Source organism: Puccinia triticina, chromosome 12A (genome assembly GCF_026914185.1).
Source record: "Puccinia triticina chromosome 12A, complete sequence".
In the NCBI taxonomy this organism is placed as follows: Eukaryota; Fungi; Basidiomycota; class Pucciniomycetes; order Pucciniales; family Pucciniaceae; genus Puccinia; species Puccinia triticina.
The window spans coordinates 3,923,903-3,946,850 of NC_070569.1; the positions used below are offsets into that span (position 1 = coordinate 3,923,903).

At 44.2% G+C, this 22,948-nt stretch overlaps 5 protein-coding genes across 5 annotated transcripts; 3 read left to right on the forward strand and 2 right to left on the reverse strand.

Moving 5' to 3' along the window:
• Positions 1–1,032: 1,032 nt before the first annotated feature.
• Positions 1,033–2,024, reverse strand: PtA15_12A364 (uncharacterized protein; the record flags this gene model as incomplete). Its single annotated transcript, XM_053161965.1, has 3 exons — positions 1,033–1,076; positions 1,146–1,828; positions 1,999–2,024. 3 exons carry the CDS (start codon positions 2,022–2,024, stop codon positions 1,033–1,035), a joined length of 753 nt encoding a protein of 250 aa, XP_053025930.1.
• A 363-nt stretch (positions 2,025–2,387) lies between these two features.
• Positions 2,388–3,447, forward strand: PtA15_12A365 (uncharacterized protein; the record flags this gene model as incomplete). Its single annotated transcript, XM_053161966.1, has 5 exons — positions 2,388–2,581; positions 2,682–2,814; positions 2,892–3,017; positions 3,100–3,324; positions 3,400–3,447. 5 exons carry the CDS (start codon positions 2,388–2,390, stop codon positions 3,445–3,447), a joined length of 726 nt encoding a protein of 241 aa, XP_053025931.1.
• Positions 3,448–8,625: 5,178 nt separating this feature from the next.
• On the reverse strand, positions 8,626–10,512 carry PtA15_12A366 (uncharacterized protein; the record flags this gene model as incomplete). Its single annotated transcript, XM_053161967.1, has 9 exons — positions 8,626–8,982; positions 9,094–9,284; positions 9,351–9,492; positions 9,588–9,725; positions 9,878–9,890; positions 10,019–10,059; positions 10,135–10,147; positions 10,261–10,302; positions 10,370–10,512. The coding sequence occupies 9 exons, from the start codon at positions 10,510–10,512 to the stop codon at positions 8,626–8,628; spliced, it is 1,080 nt and encodes a 359-aa protein (XP_053025932.1).
• Positions 10,513–10,672: 160 nt separating this feature from the next.
• Positions 10,673–11,213, forward strand: PtA15_12A367 (uncharacterized protein; the record flags this gene model as incomplete). The annotated part of the gene is made up of 3 exons (XM_053161968.1): positions 10,673–10,915; positions 10,996–11,054; positions 11,153–11,213. 3 exons carry the CDS (start codon positions 10,673–10,675, stop codon positions 11,211–11,213), a joined length of 363 nt encoding a protein of 120 aa, XP_053025933.1.
• Positions 11,214–13,075: 1,862 nt separating this feature from the next.
• PtA15_12A368 (uncharacterized protein) lies at positions 13,076–15,480 on the forward strand (the record flags this gene model as incomplete). The annotated part of the gene is made up of 10 exons (XM_053161969.1): positions 13,076–13,343; positions 13,436–13,470; positions 13,543–13,655; positions 13,742–13,756; positions 13,826–13,879; positions 13,962–14,307; positions 14,420–14,675; positions 14,757–14,856; positions 14,937–15,015; positions 15,124–15,480. The coding sequence occupies 10 exons, from the start codon at positions 13,076–13,078 to the stop codon at positions 15,478–15,480; spliced, it is 1,623 nt and encodes a 540-aa protein (XP_053025934.1).
• Between the last annotated feature and the right edge of the window lie 7,468 nt (positions 15,481–22,948).

The window sequence follows — 22,948 nt, forward strand, 5'->3', positions numbered from 1 at the left end:
CTTCCTTTCTTTGCTACAAACCCGTAATATTAATATCATGTTTTATAGTTTGCTGTAAGAGCAGGATTTAAATACTCGGTTTTCACTAGTATAGCAAGATGTTGGAAACTTGGTTATGCTTAATAATAGTCCACGAAAACAATTCAAGTAAATTCTTCTTAAAAGCAGACTTGCAGAGTAACTGTTACATCACAGAATCTGTCTCGTTGCGCAATCTTCATGCCCTCGCTGGGTGCCTACGGGCGAAGGCCCCAATGGCTGCCAATGATCCTAAAGAGCCACGTGCTGCGTACCAGCATGCTGCTGTACAGCCTGAAGTGCGACGTGATGTTTCCCTTTCATTTATTGAATAAGTCGGCAGCATGGCTTGAAGTCTTGGTGGTTAAACTTAGAGCTTGGAGGGACGACCACCAGACCTCATGGGCAAACAAAAAAGCAATGATTCATCTTTTGGGCTGACATTGTGAACATGCTGACTTGATACCGATCGACTCACAAGCTCATCGGGATGCATATTTAGGCTCATAATCGACTCAACGTTTGATTTTCAATTGTCAAAATGCAGAACAATGTAATAGCATAGCAATACAGGAAGAAATAAGGATACTGGAGGGTGCATGCGGCTGAGGTACTTGAAAGAGACGATCAACTGGAAATAACAAACACGCAGTCGTTCGAAAAGTGTTACGCAGTTACGATAGGAATTAGTGTAAGAAGGTTGAAATGGATGATAGACCAATGGGCGCCATCGAAAATCACCCGGTCAATTTCCTTGCGATGCATCATGGAAGATTGTTAGGGTAACATGGTTCCTGATAGAAATATCAATCATGTAATAGCAACAAAATACAGTTAAAGATAAAACAAGGTGCTTGCTTCACATAATTTTGATTTTAGTGAGGCATTGTTATTTCCGTTGGAAAATCATGGGGATGTGGCAGGGTGATCCACGCGAAATCTGGCTATGCTTTTCAAGTTGGAGTTTGTCGGCGGAGTGCGTCCAGGAAAGCTGATTTTTGCTATAGGATTGGCCTACGTTGGGGGACCAGTTGCACCTTTCATCCGATCCAGTCGGTCTAAAGAATAAAAATCGATAAGACTCAAGAATTTTAAACAAATGAAGGATTTTTTCTATGAAAACTGACCCAGGAGCTTTTGAACAGCCCGCACGCCCTCTTTGCGAGCCATCCTGGCTTCCGCCCATTCACTTTCAATTTCAAAGCCATCAAGCTTAAGCAATGCTTGCAAGAGCACTTCCGAGACGCCAGCAAACTCTGTCGAATCTTGAACTCGTTTTGTGGTTTGAGGATCGGGTCCATCGCCTGAAACTTCATCACTATCCATTGGAAACATGCCTTCGTATCGCTCGACTCGTGGTAGATTATCACTTAGTGTTTTCTGAGTCAACTCGTTTATTAGGGAGATTATTCGAGATTCATTCATTATTTCCAGATTAGATCCAGCTTGTGGTTTGAGATTCTGACTAGATGGCGCTGTGGGTTTAAGGTCCGGACGGTCGGATACGATGCTCCGAGTTTCTTTTGTTCCAACCATTCTGATCCGCATCGAGGGCACTTGTCGCTTCTTCGTACCAGAAAATATTCCATTCCATAGCCTGCTTCGACTGAGAGGACTGCTCGATTGGGCGCCAGGATCCAACTGACTATCAACCTGCGATTGAAATGCACTCAGGGGTGCGCTATCATCTTTCATAAGACCCGCATTGCAGAAAAGTTTCATATGCTCCGCTGGGACTCCCGTTCGCGATGTCAGGTAACGTTTGAAACTGCCAAGGGTGAAGCTGCTAACCGGGAGGTCTACATCAAACCTAGAGCACAGCAAACATGTATCGCATCGTCAGATTATCAGTTCAAGCAAAATTAGCTCCAAGGTGGATTAGCTGATCAAACTTGACGAAATGAGAAATCAAGAAATATAAATTCAAGCCTGTGGGACTGAACAGCACTTGCAGGAGCCAGTCTAAAAGATTGGACTAACCTTTCGGAGTCCCATATCACCTCCATTGTCTTATCTTCAGTTATCCTGGGCTTGGGTAGGTTGGTTCGCTGTGTCTTTCTGTCCAGATAGTGGTATGAGTTATGGAACAGGGCTCGGAGACGCTTCGCGTGGCAGAATTTGTATGTAGCGGTTGAGATCTTGTCGTCGTCGGCATATATGTATCTATTTATGTATTTTTATGTACAAGAGAGAGCGTCACCAGGCAGCCCAGATCCGACAAATCATTATCCGTGAAACCCAGCTCATATCCGGTACATGGACGCACATACAATCCTCTCGGCCTGTCTGGGCAGTCCGGATTCCTTGCGAAGTTACATGCACCTCTACAGTGCAAGAGCCACCCACCAGCACCCTCTACCAACGGCAGGATGACCAACGAACATCTGTCTGTCCTGTCGAAACTCACGCTTGTGCTCCATCCAACGAACTGCCGGTACAGTCAGGATTTATTGTTGCTTTACTCTTCAGTGATTAGAGAAGAGATATGGCACCTTAGCTTAATTGGACCTACTATCCCGGAAAATGCAGCCGGCCCTCGAGAGACTTGGTGGGAAGGAAAGTGGTGGGTACTCTTTTTCACATGAGCTATTTGAACATGGATAATAATGTATGTATGTAGGGTCTTAATTGTTCAGAGAAATTATTGATGATTTCTTTTACAGGTCTATGGAACAATTACAGAACCTAGTGCCTTCGAAGTCTCCCCATGAACTCATTAATGAAATACGATCATCTTTCTCCAATGACGATATTACTCTGATAGGATACCGGGAAGGCAATGAGACCGAAGTTCGGGTGAGCCTTCTAAGGAGCATGTAACAGTCAGCAATTCTAAACCAGGGCAAATTGGATGGTACCACCCCACGCGGCAGGTGACGATTGGATACTCAACTTCTGCCGCTTTTACCATCCCACTGGCTCGCTTGAACCCTGCAAGTGAATCTTCGCTGACTTCGACGCAACAGCCTTTTCTCAACCTTTTGAAAATTACTTGTGAAGTTAGTCCACTCATCATGTGCCGCAATCACTCCTGAGACGTATTGCTGGTCTTCCCTTGCTTACTATACAACCTGTTTGCAGGCATACCAGCAACTGAATAGCAGAAAACATCAGAAACATATCGAGCAAGCACAGTCCGGTAGCTGGCTAGATCAAGATGCCAATCAAATCATGACCCAAAGCTCATCGTCACAAATAACTGCCGCGCCCAATCGTACCAGTGGTCTGGATCAAATGAATAATACCACATATATATCATCTCAACGCTCTTTTACAGCTAATTCAGCTGGTCCGGGTAAGAAAGCGGTAAGCCAGCCAGCATATTTCGTAACACTACTATGATAGCAATCCTCATGTTTTTGTATGAACTTTTTAACATAGAGGATTACAGCGACCAATCGTTTTCTTGACTCAGATGAATCGGATTGATATGCCCTTGCACCAAATGGCATAAGGTGATTGCTGTGACCAGTCGCCTTTTAATTCAGAGGGATTAGATTGGCACAACCCGAGATATTTAACGGGTACTTGGAAATCTCATATTGAAATCGCTCTCTGTAATCGAACTTGTAGTGGAGGCTTGGAGGAACAACGAAAACAGCGCCGATAGAATCCCTGATCTTTACACAACTTGTCTTCCTGTTGCATCACTTGGGGTTTTTTCCCTCTTTAAGTGGAGCAATAATTTTAAAAGGGTACATAAAAATAAAAAAATAGAGAAGTTTGGAAAACAAAGTGTGAACTTGGCAATAAATGACCTACATAGTCATGCTATCTTCCAAGTTCCAACAACCTTTGTTAGCACCAGATAATTGTTGGTTTGTAGCAACACTGAAACCCTTATACTACATGCATTGCAACTCTGTTACAGTGTGGCATAATGAAGAAATAACAACCAGAGAAGAGAGTATGGCGGGGTGCTGGGATCAAACAAAGTTTGATAAAGCTAAACCTAAAAAAAACTTGGTCAAAGATACTTATGATGTATTGGCACACAAAGTACTTAAATGGAGGCTAATGTGTCACATTTAAGGACCAGTTTGGTTCAGGACCAATCATGTATTTCTGATTTAGGAGAAATACAAGGTTTTTCATACTAAGGCCCCGTTTGGCTGCTGCGTTATACATCATAAATGGTCAAATTTATGATGTGCAACCCCAGGGGTCTCAAAGTTTTGGTGGCAGTAGGGGGTGAACTTTGGGTCGCGCGTCATAAATTTGACCATTTATGACGTATAACACAGCAGCCAAACGGGGCCTAAATACATGTAGTGCAGACTGTGGTTACATATATGCATGAGATGTGCATAAAAGATACTACATAGAGAAGAAAATGACATCAGTGTTTGGCAGCTGAAGAGGAAGACATGAAATGAAACTAAAGGGGATTCAATGAAATTCAAACACATAATTGCACACCAATACAAAAAATGCCAAAATGTGCTAACAGAAGTTCTGGGCCAATGTGTATTGATGCAGATGATTGGCAAGCAAATTTGTTTTGCTGATGGAATCAATTTGGCACAGCAGGAAATCAATATGCTACACTACAGTATTCTTTGTATTTTGTTTTTTATTGGCTTATTTTGGTATATTTCCTCAATACTCAATTTAACACCAATACATCATAAAAGTGTAACAGTAATAACAAATAATTACACTACATGGCGCTACAAATACATGTAGTGTAATGGTCTCACTCTCAGTGCTATTTGTAGGAGCTAGTTCAATCTGCAAAAAAAGGTAATGATTCTGCTAAGCTGAATGAAAACTACATCTTCTCACTGCCAAGTCAAATTTGCAAGTTTCATAATCCTCAATTTTTTTGTCTCTGACATCTGTGTCCCTCAATATACTTGATCTGCAGCTTTGGTGCACCTTGGTTGCTTTTGTAAGAAAATTTACTTTGCTTTGACTTTGCTCCATCCTGATTTTCTCATCTTGGTCCTCCATATCATACAAAATCCACATTGACCAGAGAACAATTTGGAATTCAATCAGTCAAGATGATTCAAGTTTTTATAAAAAAAATATGGTAGAACATGCTGTTCCAGTGTATCAGCTGGCCATCCCAGATGTTTCCAGGGATTCGTGTGGAATTTTAAGGTTTCTTCTGCTTCACCAGAGGCTGAATTCCTTCTCAAACCAATGCCTGCCAAAAAGTCTTACTGGCAGTCACTTTGGTTGTGTATTAATTGCTATATGTTTGTGTATGATGTCAGTGACAGTTCTGTTATCAGAAATCCAATGAGGAAGTTTGAGCTTAATTGCATTTCAACCCTTCTCATCTTGGCCACTTTCAGCATTTCTCATCCTAAAACTCAGACAACCCACAATATGAAGAAGAAAAAAACAATTCAAGAAACTACTACCAGTTGACAACTTGAAATGCAATATTACAAATGGACCTTTATAATATTGCCAAAAATGGGTAGTAATGTTACCAATAATGGTAATGTAACAGTTTTTTAACCTATTGTCACAGTTACTTGTAACGGCGGGGTGTTACGGTACCGCCGTAATGTAAGAGAAATTTATTGGTGTTTGTTATGTTATTGGCGCCAGCCAAGCACCGGATAACTGACGTATTCTGGGCTAGAAACAGTCTTTTGGGGTCCGTTAGCGCATTATCAAGTGGATAACGCGCAGTAACGACCTCAAAAAAGAAGCCGTGATGTTACGCGCAAGGCCTTCAAAGACCCCATTAGGAACAAAGTAATGGGGTGTGGCGGGTAACAAGGGTAGTTATGTTACCCAAATTGCACGGATAATGAAACATAACATAACTACCCATCATTGATATTGCATGTCAACTAGCAGCAGCTTCTTGATTATTATTATTATTATTGCAGTGCCAGTTACTTGTTCATTTATTTTCTTTACTTGCACCTACCAAAGTTCCAAACTGAAAATAGCAAGAGGATATGATTAGGACCCAGGAAACCCCCCATAAATGACTGTAACCTAAAATCCAGAATTTGGCCAAAATTCATAAATGTTTTGACCTCATTCATACACGTTTTGGTACGTACTCTGAGAGTACTTCCCAACTTTCCATACATTCTCCGTGCCTACCATTTTTTTCTCCGCAGGGGGCACCGGGCCTGCATAAACATAGAAAAAAAAAAACTCAGATTTAGGATCTTTAAACCCTCTCAAGGACCGGCACACGCCAGTCATCGAGTGGGTCTCAGCCTACTCATTGGGCACAGTCCGGTCATCGAGTAGGTACACAACCCACTCAATGAATGGCACACACCAGTCATCAAGAGGGTACACAACCCACTTGATGACCAGCACACAAGTGGGCTGAACCCCACTTGATGACCGGTTAGTGCCTCTGGCACTATGAATAGTGCCAGAGGCACTATTCATAGTTTTCATACCTTTGTGGTGTGTACGTTTGACCAAAAAAAAGGCCATTCATACACATTTTGTGTGTACCATTTTTGTTTTTTGCCCAAAAATCCATACATTTTGGTTACAGTCATTTATGGGGGGTTTCCTGGGTCCTATATAATTGCAAGCTTAACTAAGCCTCTGGGCAGGAGCGGGAGCGAGCAGCGGAGCTGTCCACGCCGGTGGAGGCCTATGCCTTAAGTCGGAATTCCCTCACTATTTTGTAGTGATTTTTGAAAAGTATGACTTTTCAATGTTTGAGGACTTCTTTTGGCGTGCGTGGGTTGCTCAAACCGCTTGTTTGAGCAAAAAAAGTTCAGAGTATGATTTTATAAAATTCATTATAAAATCACAAGGTTCTGCATTTCTTCTGGTTTTGGGTGGGATGAACAAGAAGATGCAGCTCTTCCAGAAACCCCAACCAAACATCCTCAAAGTTTTGAGGATGCCGTGTGAGTGCAGCTTGAAGTTTTCTCCCACCAAAAGTGGGAAACTCATCTCACAAGTTTGCCAACCTAAGGCCCAAGTTCGCAAACCAACCAGCCACGCTTTGTGTGGCTGGCCCCCCGCAGCCGCAGACTTGTGTTAATTTCAATATGATTGTGGCTTTGGACTCCAACTAGATGGTTCAAGACCCACACAAACAATTTATGATAGATTATGAGGAGAGTTTAGGACCCATACCATGGTCAATTTTTTCTATTTTGGATCTATTTCTTTTGATTTTTTAATTCCAAGATTAAAAAACTCCACCAAAAATTATTTATGCACCTGGAGACTGTTGAAATAGAACAATTTGTCCAACTTTTGAAACATCAACTGCTATGGTACAGGCCATTAGATTCCTTCACCAGGAAAAAAAAATAGTCACTTGATGACAAGTGACATCATGCCAGCTCCAGCGGGCTACCCACCATCTACCCACCATCTACCCATCATCTACCCACCATCTACCCACCATCTAACCAGTTTAAGAATTTCCACAGGAGATCCTCAGTTTTTGCTGGGCACCACTGATCCCCATTTCTGGTCAGCTGATACTCAGCTTTAGCTCCCAGCTTATGCTCAGCTTTGGTGCCCAGCTCATGCTCAGCTTTGTTGCCCAGATCAGAACCAGTCCTGGCCCAGCTTATTTTCAGCTTTATTCCAGTCATGGCTCAGCTTAGACTCAGATTAGGACTATCATTGGCCCAGCCAATGCTCAGCATTGGACCAGTATTGGCTCAGCTGATTTTCAGCTTTGGATAAATCTCAGCCCAGCAAATGCTCAGATTCTGAGTCTGACCACTCCTGTAACAGCTTATGCTCATCTGTGGACCAGCCTTGGCTCAGCTGATGCTCAGCTGTGGACCAACCTTGGCTAAGACAATGCTCAGCTGATGCTCAGCTGTGGACCAGCCTTGGCTCAGCTGATGCTCAGCTGTGGACCAGCCTTGGCTCAGGTGATATTAATCTTTTGGATAGTCTCAAAAAATCTGATACTCAGCTTTGGAACAGCCTTGGCTCAGCCAATGCTCAGCTTTGTATGCTCAGCTTTGGACCATTGTTGGCTAAGCTGATGCTCAGATTTGGAATATTCTTGGTCCAGCTGACACTTGGATTTGTTTCAGGCTTGGAATATCCAATGCTCAGCTGTGGCCCAGGCTCAGCCAATGCTCAGCTTTGGCCCAGGCTCATTCAATGCCTACTGCTCAGCTTATGATGAGCATCAGCTGTTCCTGGGAAAAAATTAGGATCAGCTGACTGTGCCACATTGAGTGCTCTGGTGCAGTCCTGCAAGCTCTACAAGTGCTGGTGGAGCAGACTTGGAGCAGCGCTGGAGTAGCTCTGGAGCAGAAATCAAAGCTGCATCATGTCACTTGCCATCAAGTGACTATTTTTTTTTCCTGGTGCTTGCACCTCATAGATTGACTTACACTGTGAAAAAAACTCAAGAAACTGCTGCTAGTTGACATGCAATATTACAAAGGCACATTTGTAATATTGCATGTCAACTGGCAACAGTTTCTTGAGTTTTTTCATGTTCATGGCCACTTGTAATTGGAACATTGCTGGTGTTTAGAATTCCATTAAATCAAACAAAATCTAGTCTAGTATTCAAAACAATCAATTAGAAAACAGGTCTAAAATTATCTATATGTTCTTCCATAATCATTAATATTATGTACAATGAATCTGAATTAACCTCAGGGTGAAGAGACTGGCTGGTTAATCAAGCGGCTTCATGACCCCACTATGTAATAATCCCATGACTGGATGCGAATCCGGTAAACGATGTCGTGCGGCCAATTGCAGTCCGACTTCTTTCAGTACTTGACTGCAGCCTAAACCACCGGTATCTAGGTGAGAGCCGATCTTCCAGTCAATCAACTCATCCGCTCGAGTCGCCCCAATGTTGATCATCCCAATTTGCGAGCCCGACTTTTCCTTTAGTTCTTTGACTAAGCGGAATGCTGAGTATGTCGTCAGCGACGTACCCAGCAGTAATAAATTCGTGGCTTCCGAGACTCGTTGGTTACCCAGCTCCTTGGTTTCTTTGCTAAGCGACTCCCCGAAAAAGGTGACCTGTGTTGAACCATTTGGGATAGATCGGATGTGGAGCCAGAAGCCATTCAAGGAGAAGCAATCATTGGATATCAGTAGAAACTAATGATCAGGTGAAAAGGAAATATTTACAGCAGGTTTTAAGAGCCCAACACGACATTTCTCGCAATTGGGTACGACAAAGGAATCGAACGATTTATCTCTCACATCGGCGTCTCCATCCGGATTAGTTTTAACTTCCTGACCGATACTTTGTAAAGTATCTGCATAGTTTTTCCAAGATGGATTTAATTCGGAAAGAAGATCTTGGAAATCGTCTCGGTCTAACAAGAAAGTCAAAAAAATCAATGGAAGGTAAGAGACGCAGATCATTTCAAGAACAACCTTACCAATTTGGTGACCACAAGATAAACAGTTGACATGTTTAAGGGTCCCGTGAAGCTCCAAGATGTTTGGATGGGGCTGGAAATAGTCAGGTTCATGCGGGCCTTGCTTAACTCCAATTGCTTTGTGATGTAATCTATCTACATTCTTCAAGGATTAGAGCAAGACCAATTTAGAATCGAGGACTCCGGAAACTAGCATCACCACTGGGATTTTTGCTGTTTGAGAAGATAGGTACTTACCTGCGTGATCAAGTGCCGGATGTACCCCATTTTCATTAGAGCGGCAACGGCATAATGTCCTACGTTCGGCTCGGCTGCTCGAACAGTGGGATAACCCAAATATGAACGAGCCCAATATCGTATCCGAAAGCTATGAGACTAGATGATTTCAAGGGCAGGCAAATTTATATATTCAAAGTTGATGGGTTCGGTCAGTGTTTAGAAATTTGTGAGAAAACTACCTCAATCTGTTTGTTTTTTTGATTTTTTTTAGAGAGAAACACTCCTATAGTTGGCATGAAGAAACTGACCTCCAAAAATTCACTAAATTTTGCGGAGCGCAAGTACATATTAGTTCAACAGCGAAATCCAGTGAAAACCTCATCGGTTGGTCATGCCTTCCTCCTTGATATGTTCTGTAAATTGGCTACATCTTATCACACAAACTCAACTGAAAGAATATAGGTCGGTACGATTTATTGATAATGTAAGACTGTTTACTTGCAAAATAACCTTTCAAATTAGCTAAGTATAATATTTGACTGAATGGGAGATAATGGTCACTTACTCCCTTGGCACCTCTAGCAGAGAAAGGCGCAAATGAAGAGCATAAAAAAATCAAAGTCATCAGGCGATGATTTCTCCTGGGTCAAAAGAAATTGAAGGAAGAGCCGAGCCGGAGATGTAGACAAACCTGTAAGCACGTATTCCCGAGTCTACACTGACGCCAGCGCCGCTTTATGGAAACCTCCTAGAATCAGTATTAGACAGTGACCTGAGACTAGATTTGCAAGTAGACGAACCTGATTGCCATAATATTTCCAGCACCATGGTCCAATAATTTGATCACGTAAGAGACCGCGGTCGAGATATCTGAGATGACTGGCCGCTTGGTCAGTGGGTCGCCGATCGGAATCTTTGGGACTGAGATCCGGCCCATAGGCATTCAGAAGAATTCACTGGTGGTTGACTGGTGTAACGTATTCGCCGTTTGACCAATGACAGCCGTCAAGTTGATCTGACCCTGGTCTCAGTTCCCGATGTTGTGATATGTAGTCGGTAGTCAGACATGTCACAGTGTGCGTGACATCTCTTGCTTCAGCCGAATGACTAATGAGAGCCTCCGAGTCCGAGCATGTGTGTTGATGCTGCTCAACCCAATGTCCAGTCTCACTTGTCTGGCCAGCTACCGAAAGCTCTATCGGACTTACCGCAAGACTTCTCGGCACCCTCGTCCACCGATCCCTCGGCCTATCAATTCTCAACTAAGGTCACTGATCAATGCTGGCTTGAAAGACCACCAACTTGACTCGGTCGTGAATTACCTTGTCTCCAGCAATCTCCATCAGGTCAGCAACCTTCAAGTATACTCCCACACATTCTATTCATGTTCTTACAGAACGAGATTACGCGATTTTTATATGCGCAGGAACTTGTTCGTCGTTATAATCCTGCCGATGATCTAACCGAACCGGAACGTTTGAAGGCGTAAGTCTGTCATTCTAAAGAACCATTTGACTTGACTGATCAAATTTTTAAATTGGCTTCTGTTTGTCTATGGCGGCCTTTTGTTTTTTTAAAAATAGAACTGTGAATCGGGTTGGTTTAAACATGCCGAAGACGATCGACCTCGAAACCCCTCTATAGTAACATTTTACCAAAGGATGATTCCTGATAACCCAAAAAGCTTTTATTTACTCATGTTGGACAAACCAAACATAAAAGCATACGCCGAGTGCATGGATAAAATTTGCTCAAAGGTTGCACGATGTACACGCATTCTGACATGCTGTGGCTTTCATGACGCCAATCACTGCCCGGCGTCCATTACCTGGTTGTTGTGAGGGAAATAACGCTATAAAAAATGGGTTGAGAAGGTTTCAGCCCGCGCTGAGGGCGGTCGCAACCCTGGTGTGAGTTAGGTAAGACAGGCGTCAGACTGATCAGTTCCTACTGTATCGGACTCATATTCCCTGAAAACTTTTCTTTCTACTTGATCAAGATGTATATACCTCAATGCGTCGCGCTTTTTTATATTAGTTTGGCTGAACCTCACACATATCGCGTCAGGGCCTCTCGGAGACGACATGACTGGCTATGGTCTGGGAGGGGCAGGATAAGGGTTCTTCTATGCAATCCCATACACGACTAGGTACGAGATGTAACAGAGTATTCAGGTGATTAACTGGTGGTAATGTGCCTCAGTTTTGTCCATGGATATTCGAAGTGGCGCCTGCTTGTCAACTTTTTACCCGCCAGCTGCCAACTCGCGCAGGTACTCGCTTTTTAGCCCAATTCATCACTTCGCGTCTCCGCCGAAATGGGGTCCACTTTGAGTTTTGTCCCGAGCTGGCAGACTTAAACTTAGGACAAGTCCCTATTCGAGGGCCTGGTACAGCCTGGCTGGCGCGAAGCGCTCCTCCGAAGGAGGCGGAGGGACCCTCCCGCCTGCGTCACCCCTCATAAAGAGAGGGACTGTTAACTTACATAGCTTGAATGCACACCCATTTTGCTTTGACGGAAAGCTTGTTGTCTCGCCAACCACAGTTTAAACAAACATTGTATCCTAGACCTATGTTGGTAGATGTTGGTCTCTTCGGATCTATGCTAGGCACGACAAAAGACTGTACTGTATACACCAAAGCCATGGAAGGTTTTGTAGCTTGGCTGCTGATCACCAAATACATATGCCGCTTCCTAGGCTCTCCGTACCAGGCTGAAGTACATACATGTTGGAATAAGGCATTGCATTGGCTGGGCTTTCCATGGCGCCCTTTGGGTCAACTTCCGCCGAAACCGGTTTGAATCGTAGATTTCATAATTGCTCTTGTGTTGAACCGCCAAATTGCTTAATATCCTGTTGGAAACTGCCGCCTTCTACAACCATGCCAACCCCGGGTTATTTTGAGGCATGCCCGCCCACCTACATACGAAGGCCATATATATCACACACAGGCGCGAGGGTCTTCACTCTTGCCGACACATCCGTGCGTGCTGATCCGGAGAGGTGTCCCTCCGGCCTCACCTCTCCCCCAACAAAGAGGCACTGTCGCTCACGCTACGGGCAGAGGCGGCAGAAGAGGCAGGCCACAGGGCCCTCCGGCATCTTTCGTTGCTCCATTCCAGGTTCTCCTTCAACCCGTAAATTCGGGATTCTCGGGACCTCCAGATTCCCTAGATAACATTAAACATTGAATCCATATGTAAGAAGGGCACGAGCGTTAGCGCACCACAGTTAACAAGTCAACATACGCTGCGGATACTCCCGGCCAGATAGGCCGAAGTGGATCTGAACTCCCCCATGCTGCACATGGTGGCGTTATGTGGTCATTAGTCACGCTGGCGCACTGTACGGTCACAGTGGCACCTGTACGGCTGGTGCGCCCACAAGGCGCGCCAACATTATTCGATTCGCCCGGTTTTGTACGTCCCACCAGCGAATCTTGCCCCCATATTCACGTACCTACTTCCATTATTTCTGTGCCGATTTCGTAGGTTTAATCTGAAGCATGAGTGCCATCGGAGCAAGCTCCCAGTTGGACGACAACCTACAGCCGAAAATCATTCCCAACCCATACGCGAAGCTTTTGGACCACGTCAACAGAGTTACCTTCCCCGAATATACCGCTCCGGTGCACAAGGTTCTGTTAGCTTTCGGGTGCATTCATGCCGTAACCGTACTTGTCTGCATCTTCGTCATGCTCATTCCTTTACGGCGGAGCCCCGAATCCCGCAAAAAACTCACTTGGATACTGCGTAAAAAATATGTGCCCAATAGTTAAGCGCTCTCTTCTATTTGGTTCATTTACCTATGATGAAAAGTTATTTTAACTTATTCTGATTTGTGAATTTCACATATTCCTCCATAGTTGCCACCCCTTACCATGTGATGAACAGTGGCCTTGTAAGCTAGAATTTACTCGGGACCTATATGCCAAATTTTCAGAGGGTGCTCAATGTCACGCGTTATCCTCAGGTTGTAGTTGCCTCCCAACTCATGTCCAGTCTTGTATTTGTGACATACATTATTCTCGACTATCATAGTCTTAATTCCACTTCTTTTACTCTGAGAGCTTGTCTTCACGTCTGGTTGGTAATTTCTATGTATCTCACTCAAAAGTAAAAGACGGCAAAACGTTATTGGCTGACTTTTATTTTCTTGCTTTACAACTCAGTTGGGAACTATGCCTGTGAATTTTGATAGATTTCTTCTTTTTTGTAGTATGAAAAGAAGCTGAACCCATCAATATGTTTTCTAGTCTACCTGGATACTTTGGATTCCATGTCACAGCCTTCGGTTCTTTGTATACATGGTTAGTTTTTCTCCACAACCAGTACACATTTTTTCACCATTCACCAAGAAAATTGATTGAAGTTGCCACCTTTTTTATGAAGTCTCTGCTCACCAAGGTACTCAAGAAAGCGAAGAAGTGTATTTACGCATCCCCTCCTCCTCAACATACTCTTTTACGTCCTGCCAGTGCTTGTGACAGTACAAGCCGTAGCGTGGTCGATTGTTCTCGTTCTTGGCATCAAAGGGGAAGGAGATTCTTACAAGGCACTAGCTGCCCACTTGGAGTACGGCGCGGATAACTGGCAGCCAGGTCAAAACCCCAACAACCCCATTCATCGACGCGCGGTGTATCTACTAGGGAGTTACATAGACGACGGTAAATATTTTTCGAACTGCTGGGTTTGGTCTTCGAGGACCTGGTCAGCGATAGGCATCACACTGGCTCTGGTAAGCCTTCTTTTGTAGTTCTATTCGGTTCGATGGGCAGCGTAACCTGCCATGAATAGCTTCGGTGATTAAAAACGCGAGCCTCTGCCGAGAAGCTGACGTGGTATGACAGTTTTACGCTCTCAATGTTGCAAACTTACTCTACGTGCTGAGAAGATGCCTCAAAGCTTCACAAACCCCGCACCAATTCCCTGGAAACATGAAGCCGGTCGATACACTAGAGCAACACGTTCCATCTTATTGTCGTGAAAACTTTGAATCACCCATTCCTCAGGCGACTCTTCCCGAAGTCCCGATAAACAACTCGAAAAAAATCCCGCGGTCTAATCTAGCCCAGCCCTCTATCAAAGAACTCAAGAATGGCTATAGTAAGCCCACTTAAGTTCCTGATACTCTTAGATCGTAGGTTTATACCCATTTTACTAAACATTTTCTGCAATTCCTTACAGTTTATTTAATCGTGCACTGTTCAATCATGCTGTTGGACCTACTTATCCACGTCACCACTTCTACAATCAGAACGATTCACTATGAACAGGCTATTGTGGAGTCAGCTGTGAAACATCTTTTTTCAGCATGCTAATAGATTGGCTGACAGCCGCTTTTTTTGCATTGGTTTTGAAATGCAGTAAGGGGTGGAGATCAAGAACAACCTGGTTGGTGCTACTTGGCTCTACTTTGGCCTCAGTGGCAATGATTTTCCATAGTGTAAGAATAAAGTTTTATATTATGAATCTGGAAATCATTGCGTTTTCTCTTGTTTGTTGAATGGAATCAGACTAACGCGATTTATCTACTCATCATCCACAACAAAAGTGGAGGATATTCACCGAACGTGATAAGACAAACATTCCGGAACCTAACCCTGGAATACTTGTTCGCAAGTTTTTAACTTCTCATCGTGAAGGGCCCGACCCAGACGTAAACACGCCTAACATGAATTTGCAACAGCGGGGATGCCACGAGACAGCTCCAAGGAAAACGGCTAAATTAGAGAGCTCGAGTACCCCTACCTCCGATTGGTCGATAAGCCGTATTCAAGCAACACGCTCACCACCTCTATTCTCGGCATTAGATGATATCAATCGTTATACATCATACGAAATGCCTCCCATAAGCGAACGCGACAGGCTGGGCGGATATCTCTCCATTCCACCCACTCATCTTCCTTAGTAGGATCGGCTACAGCGCTTTCTTGTGAGCTAAATATTAAATTGAATGAAATTGAAATGAAATATACCAGCTGGCTGTAAGATTTATTTTAGATGTACATTTTATATATATATGTGAAATTTTATGAGTGTAACTATCTGCTATCTGATTTTGCCAATGTGCTCGGCTCTTGTTCAAAAAAATTTATAATCTCACTGCATACATTTTTCAAATGATGAGACAGGGGGAGCTTGGCCTGGTTGGCCTTGGTTTAATTGGAGGGCTATCCGGGTTCTGCGTCTTTTCCGGCATAGAGAAATGTGACAGTACCACGTTGATAGAAATTTTCAAGAGATCAAAATTTAAGGTGTTCAAAGTTGAAATCGTAAAATTTTCAATGCATAAAATCATAAAATCATAAAACTTTCAAGTAGAGCTGGCCCCTAGTACCCATTGGCGGGTACTAGGCACCCGTGGGCAGGTACCTGTCAAGGTGCACAGCCAGCAGGTGCCAGGTGCGGGTGCGGGTGTCTGGTTTTACCCCAAATAAATGGGCAGGTACCTGTCCAGGTACCCGCCCAGCTCACTGGGCAATACAGCTAGCTGTCCTGTCCGTTTGCACGCAAACAGACAGGATAAAACATTGGTGTCATGTCCGTTTGCACGCAAACAGAAAGGACAAAACATTGGCTTCCTGTCCGTTTGCGTGACGGACAGGAAAAAACATTGGTGTCCTGTCCGTTTGCACGCAAACGGACAGCAACAGCCGTTGACATCGAGTGATCTTTCAATTTTGGGAGGGACTATGTGTCATCCAAGAGACACAGTCTCAGTGCTTCATCTGTCAGTCAAGGCATGACAGTTGCTTTTTACTCAAAGAACGGAAAAATTCCTAGTGGAATTTTTCGGAGGTGGAAGATAAAGCAGAACAGCGCCAACAAAAAGGGTAAAAAAAAAACTAGATTTTGTTCCTATTAATATGTGAAATGCATCCAAGCAGGATTTTTGCAGATAAAAATCAATTAAATTGCCTCACACCCGCGGGTACCTGCCACCTGCACCCGGTTACCTGCCCGTGCAGGTGCAGGTGCGGGTGTCCAGTTTGAAGGAAAATTCAGACTGGTACCCGCACCCGCCATAGGTACCCGGGTGTGAAGTGCCAGCTCTACTTTCAAGTGATGATTTCATATGTGCAGCAAAGGCAGGAAAGCTTGCGGTTGGCTTCGCTGAAATTCCACTGAATACCAACCAAAAACCCTTGCCAACCGGACCTTACCCGGCACCCACGGTGGGTACCCGCCTGCGGGTGCCAGGTGCCGGGTACCGCAAAACGGGTATCACTTGGCAATCCTTACTGTAGACAAAGTTGACAAAAACAGGACCCGGTGGGTACCCGGCCCGTGTTGGGTCTGGGGCCGGGTTCGGGTTGGCTTTTGTCTCAAAAACTGGTTTTTGACCCAACCCGCCACAGACCCGCTAGATTTTCGGGTCGGGTTTGGGCAGCCTATTTTCTAATTGGGTCGGCCTGTGACCCGACTACAACGCCTCCAACAGTAAATTTGGAGATTTTTGGTGCCTAATAGGTCGGGTCGACCCAAGACCCGTTGGGTCAGAAACTGACTCAACCCAAAACAGTAAGACATTGGGTTGGGTTTGGGCAGCATATCTTCAAATCTGACCCGACCTGACCCAACCCGCACTAAATTCCGGGTTGGGTTTGGGCACTGTTTTCCAAACCGAACCCGACCCTGTTTCATCCCTAGCTCAAGCCATCCCAAATCCAATAGGATTTGAAGGAGGTAAGGAGCCAAGTCTACAATAACAAAGAATCAAGTAGAGAAAGATTAGGTCCTAACAGTTGACTCTGCTGTAACAGACGACGCAGGCAAGATTGGTGAGACCAAACTAATCCTACAAAGAGACTATGCCAAAGTTGGAGAAGTTCTCTGGCCAAGTAAGCAGAACTTACCAAGAGAGAAAGTGCAAGCTGAAGCTGACAGTGGACCTTGTATACACAGATCACTAAAAGCTGAAGGACAGCAATAAACTCAAAACCCTTTCTCATCTTAATCTAGACCGCAGCCAAGAGGCCTACTTCTAGTTAAATAAATATTTCCCCATCATTCTACCTCATTGCTCATAAGTAGATTTAGATTACTAGAGGAAGAACAAGTTGTAATAAGGAGAAGAATAGTATTTAATGAAATACATTTTCTAGTCCTTCCAATTCTCTCACAAACCAGAATGGAGTGCAGGGATGTGACCTCCAAAAAAGATCTGGTTTTGGAGTGAACCACCTCCCACTCCAAGAATATTGGAGTGGTCAGAGGTTCACACCTTTTTTGGTGTGCATCTAGTAAATTTTTGGTGTGCCTAAAGCCTGCCCCTTATTTCAACCACAGGTGGAAAGAATCCCTTCCCATTGCCAAGGTAATACAACCTCAACAAGCAGAAGGAATTCCTTCTGGTTGCCAAGGTAATACAACCTTTACCAGTGGAAGGAATCACCTCCAGTTGTACAAACTCAGTAACCAGTAGCAACAATGCATCTATTACACTAAATTTCATTATTGCCGCTAAAACTTTATTGTAGTGGTTGTCACTACTGATTTGGGATGTTTAGTTTAAGTGTGATACCAACCCGCTAAGATACACTAATTATAAATTACAGCTAATTAGTGGCCTGCTACACTAAATCAAGTGTAATTTTTAGTTGCAATCACACTTTTTCCTTCAATTTCTGTTAGCTGTAATTATAATGTAATGTGCACTCCATTTTAGTTTGGTGTAGCATCACTAAAAACTTGCTGTTAGCTGTAATTATAATGTAATGTGCACTCCATTTTATTTTGGTGTAGCATCACTAAAAACTTGGGGTATTAAATGCTAAATGTAGCTTAATAGATGCAACAATGGGAGGTTATGTTATAGATAACACAAAGTAACGTTAACGTAACTAAAAAAAGCACATTATCATTGAAGTTTTTTCTAACTTTTTCAAGTTGGGTTAGGTGTATTTTTCCTTCTTTTTTTCTCACTTGAGTTACATTATCTGGGTATTTTTTTCTTTATTTTTTAGAAAAGTTACATTATTCACGGCAGCCAGCTCGCTTTAGAGCAAGCTTGGTTTGTGTGCCGCAGTCGTACTGTCGGTTTATGAGTAATCTGACAGTACAGCCGCGGCGCACTGAACTGACGGCAGCAAGCTCGCTCCAGAGCGAGCTGGGTTCGTACGCGCTCCCATCCACATGCCGCCCAGACTGGTCGAACCACAGGCAGGGGAGCAAATTGAATGTGGTTGCGTGCATGCATAGACACAAGTTGTCCACATTCCTCCGCGTGCGTGGCCACCAAGTCTGACCAATCACCACATGCCACCAACAAGTTGTATGTATGTTGCGTGAAATTCCAGTAACACTCTAGACTGCCTGGATCAACTCAATTTTCCAGTATCTGCACGGAAGGCAAAACTCCGCCCTAATCTCTCCGGCCATCCGAAGGCTCCTACCATGCCAACCAAACATGTATTAAACTAACGGGTAACAAGGTAGGAGTCAAGGAGGTCTATCGCATCAAAATTAAATGCAGCTCAAGCTCACCTCATCCGGTCGCCGCTGGTACGTATGTCTACAGTCTATAGCCAGTTCTTTTTTCATACCTACTGACATGTGTTTTTTGATTTCGTTCACCTCAACTCACACAGGTACCTACTATTTGCTTGCAATTGTCTCATGACCCTTCTTGATCAGATCCAGCCTCCCACTCGTCATCAGGAGGGTGAGCTTAAGCCAGGACCACAGATCTTGCTCCAAGTTAAATGATGTTTACAGATTTCATTGTTACAGCGACAAAAATCTACATGTACATTTACAATTATTACTCTGTTTTCCTTGTTACCCCTGTTATTTCACTTTTTTTTTTCAAAAGAAAGTTAGGTTACTGCCGGGCTCAGGAGGAAGGAAAAATCATAAGTTACGTTTCCTGAGCCCGGTCTTGCTTCAAGTTAAAAAAAACTTTAACTGGTGAGAAGATAACGGAAAAATTTGTGTTACAAAAATCACTTCAGATATTGTAATGTATGTAACTTCCCATCGTTGATAGATGCATTGTTGCCAGTAGGAATGGCAGAGGTTTTATAACCTCTGCAATCCAAAGCAACTTGACAGAATTCCTTCCGCTTGCCAATTTTATGTCTAAAACCTCTGAGAACAGAAGGAGGGGTTCTTCCCTCCTTCAAGTTACCCCCCTTGAGCCCCTGCAGTGCCAGGTGCCATGCTGGGTGTTGGGTTTTGGTGAATAAAGCTGTGTGGTACCCAGGTACCAACAGGTACCTGGTTCCACTGCGGCATTCCCTAGAAGATAATTTCATGAAAATATTGAGGGAATCAGTTGTTAACCTTGCCTGAAAAAACATCTAGGTACCACATTTGTAATGGTTTGTTTTTTTATGATATGATTTGTGCAATATAACACCTAAATTTATGATGCATCCAATTCAAATGGGGATTAGATTGAAAGAAGTATACTGCAAGTGTTGGGACCAACTTTTCAAATTTGCCTATGACCATGCATAAGGAAAAAAGAATCAGTAGTTGGTGTTCACTTAGAATTTCAGAGAGGATTGATGTTTGGTGAGCTCACCTTGATCAGAAGTCTTGTCTTATCAGATGCTTCAAATTCTTCGCTGAACCATTCCTCTTCTTGACCCAACATTTCCTCTTCTTCACCTACCATTTCCTCTCCTTCACCCAACCATTCCTCCTTTCCACCCAACCTTTCTTCTTCTCCTTCATATATTGTTTGTTCTCTCAAATCTATCTATTTGCTGGATAATCTGAAATAAGGAATGCTGCATGCAACAACCAAGATGATTTTCTGTGGAACAAAGTGGATATGAGATGGTAGGGAGTGCATCACAACAGGCCAAAAAAAAAATGCAGGGATCTAAATCATGAGAGGGAAGAGATGAGTTGAGTTGGAAACTCACACCATGGATAACCTGCTAGCACCACACGGATGGCCAGAGGTCATCCAACAAAAATCAAGCCATGTTGAACAAATCCAGTGACAGTGGCAGGCAGCACTGGACATGTTTAGAGCTTTAGTCTGTATGTCCTTATCTAACTCGTCAGTTCCTCCCCTGTGCCAAGCCCCACGATGGGTGGGGTGAGAGCAACACTGCGAAGGAGTGTGGAGAAGGTGATGAACTAACACCGATCTTAACAAAGCCTCCCTGGGGGAGGGCCCTTCTGGGTCTCTGTCTCACAGAGAAACTAACACTCTCCAGGGAGGCGTAAAACAAAGGAGAGGCTTCGCGGAAGTCAACCCTGCTGAGTTGGCAGTCAGATGCCCCTTGCGCGAACTAAGAAAGCGCCAGAAATCAAGACCCAACAAGAGGATGGACCAACTTGTTGTTGGCAATAACACAACTTGCCCGTCAAGCCACACAGACAGATGACCAGCTCCTGGTCATCCTTTTGATTCTAAATCACCTGGTCATCCTAACTGTTACCAGCCATGGGGATTATGCCCGGTCATTGATAGGATATCCAGTCATGCTCATAATTCTCAATGCCCGGTCATTGTTCTTGATGCCTGGTCATTGGTCTCAACGGCCGGTAATCAGTCTTGATGCCTGGTCATTGGTCTCAACGGCCGGTAATCAGTCTTGATGCCCGGTCAGATTGTGGCACTCAGCACGGAAGAATTCTTAAGCTAGTAAGCTCCTTCATTCAGTGAAACCGTGCCGCTGTTGGATAAGTGAAACCAGCCTCTTTCCAAAACTGATTATGTACACCAAAAACATTCTATCTACCGCAGCTTTGGCAGGCGTTGTCTCAGCTTCTAACCCTGACCCCTGGTCAGGTGCAGCACCCATTGATCCTGAGCCCTGAATACTTCAGCAAGAAGGGATTCCCGATTTGTCGGGCCTCTAACCTGTCAGTACAGTGATTTTGCCTATAAAAGAATGCCATTGTTCAGCCCAAAGCTTATTTTCTTTGTCCCATCATCTTTCTCATCAATCTTAGCGTCCTCACATTTCCTGCTCAAGCACCTCTACATCATGCAATCTTTAAAGTCTTAAAACTACAAACAAACATAAAAAACTTGGCTCCTGTGTCTCCTCCCGTCTCAAAAACTTTGTCTCTACAATCATCTCAGTGCGCTCTACAAGCGCAAAAATTCTTCACCTTAGTTTTACATTTTCATTACATGATCTTGTGCTCAAATTCTACTGAATGGTCATGGGCATTGATGACCGGTCATGGGCACTGATGCCCGGTCATATTATTGATGACCGGTCATCCTATTGATGATCGCAAGACCCAATTGAATGACAGGAGGATCGGCCGGTAGGTGAGGTAGTGTGCGGTATAGGTGTGCGTGGGGTGCAAGGTGTGGTCCAAGAGGCAGGTGTTGGGTTGGAGCAGACTTGCCACAAGTGGAGGGCTGTGGCGAGTCGAGCCAACTTGGGATGCGTTTGGCAAGTCAGATAGCGAGTCCGTTGGACCCGAAAAACTCGCCTGATTCGCTAAATTGGGGTCGCAAGTCCCGGTTTAGTAGGGTGTTTCAAAGTAGACCCGCGCGTGCATGCAGGTTGCTTTGCATAACCCAGTTTTGCAGGGAGACTGCAAGTCGACGTTCAACATTTGAGTTGAACACCGGCTTGCCTTGCCTTGCAAGTTGCATGCGCGGGTCTACTTTGAAACCCCTTAGTGAGTCTGTTGGAGATGCTCTAACTTAACACAAGTCCCCCACTTCGGAGGGCCCTGGTACAGCCTGGGCTGGCGCAAAGCGCAACCTCCAAAGGAGGGACTTGGGACTAATGTCCACATTTTGGCCTGAGAAAATCCAATCTACCAATTGTTTTTTGCAGGCAATTTAGTGCCTTTCAATTTTTGACCCTGTTCCCAAAGGGCCCCAGGCATGCCCTTTGGATCATGCCACTTGTCTCACTCTTCCCTATATTTTGCCGCTACACACGTTCCTGGAAGTCCAACCATTGTTGCTCCATGAGCCTTCAAAGTTATGTATTTTCAAGGTTCCTTGAGCTGTACAACCTGTGCGGATTGAGCTGACCACGGAAAACAGTATGGTTTTTCAATTCAATTACACAGGAACCAGGCTCTCCATGCTCTGGTTAAGATGCCTTGGCCACTGCAGCCCCTGCATCCAATCCTTAGACAGGGACATGAAGCCAAGATGTTCAGCCATCTTGACCCTTCAAGGCTCCAGCAGAGGCTGCCTGGTTTTTTCTGTGTGAAGGGAGAAAGGAAAAAATGTAAAAAGCCACAAAAGCCCCAATCTGGCAAGAAGTGTGACAAAGTGTTAAGTCCCTCCTTCGGAGATCGCTTCGCTACTCCAAGGAGGGACTTAGTTAAGTTAGTTGCGAAGCCCAAGCCTCTGTGAGACAGACCACCACTACAGTTTTTTTTTTTTGCTGACTACAACCCAATTAGAGCGACTGTATTGATAGTGCATCTTTGTG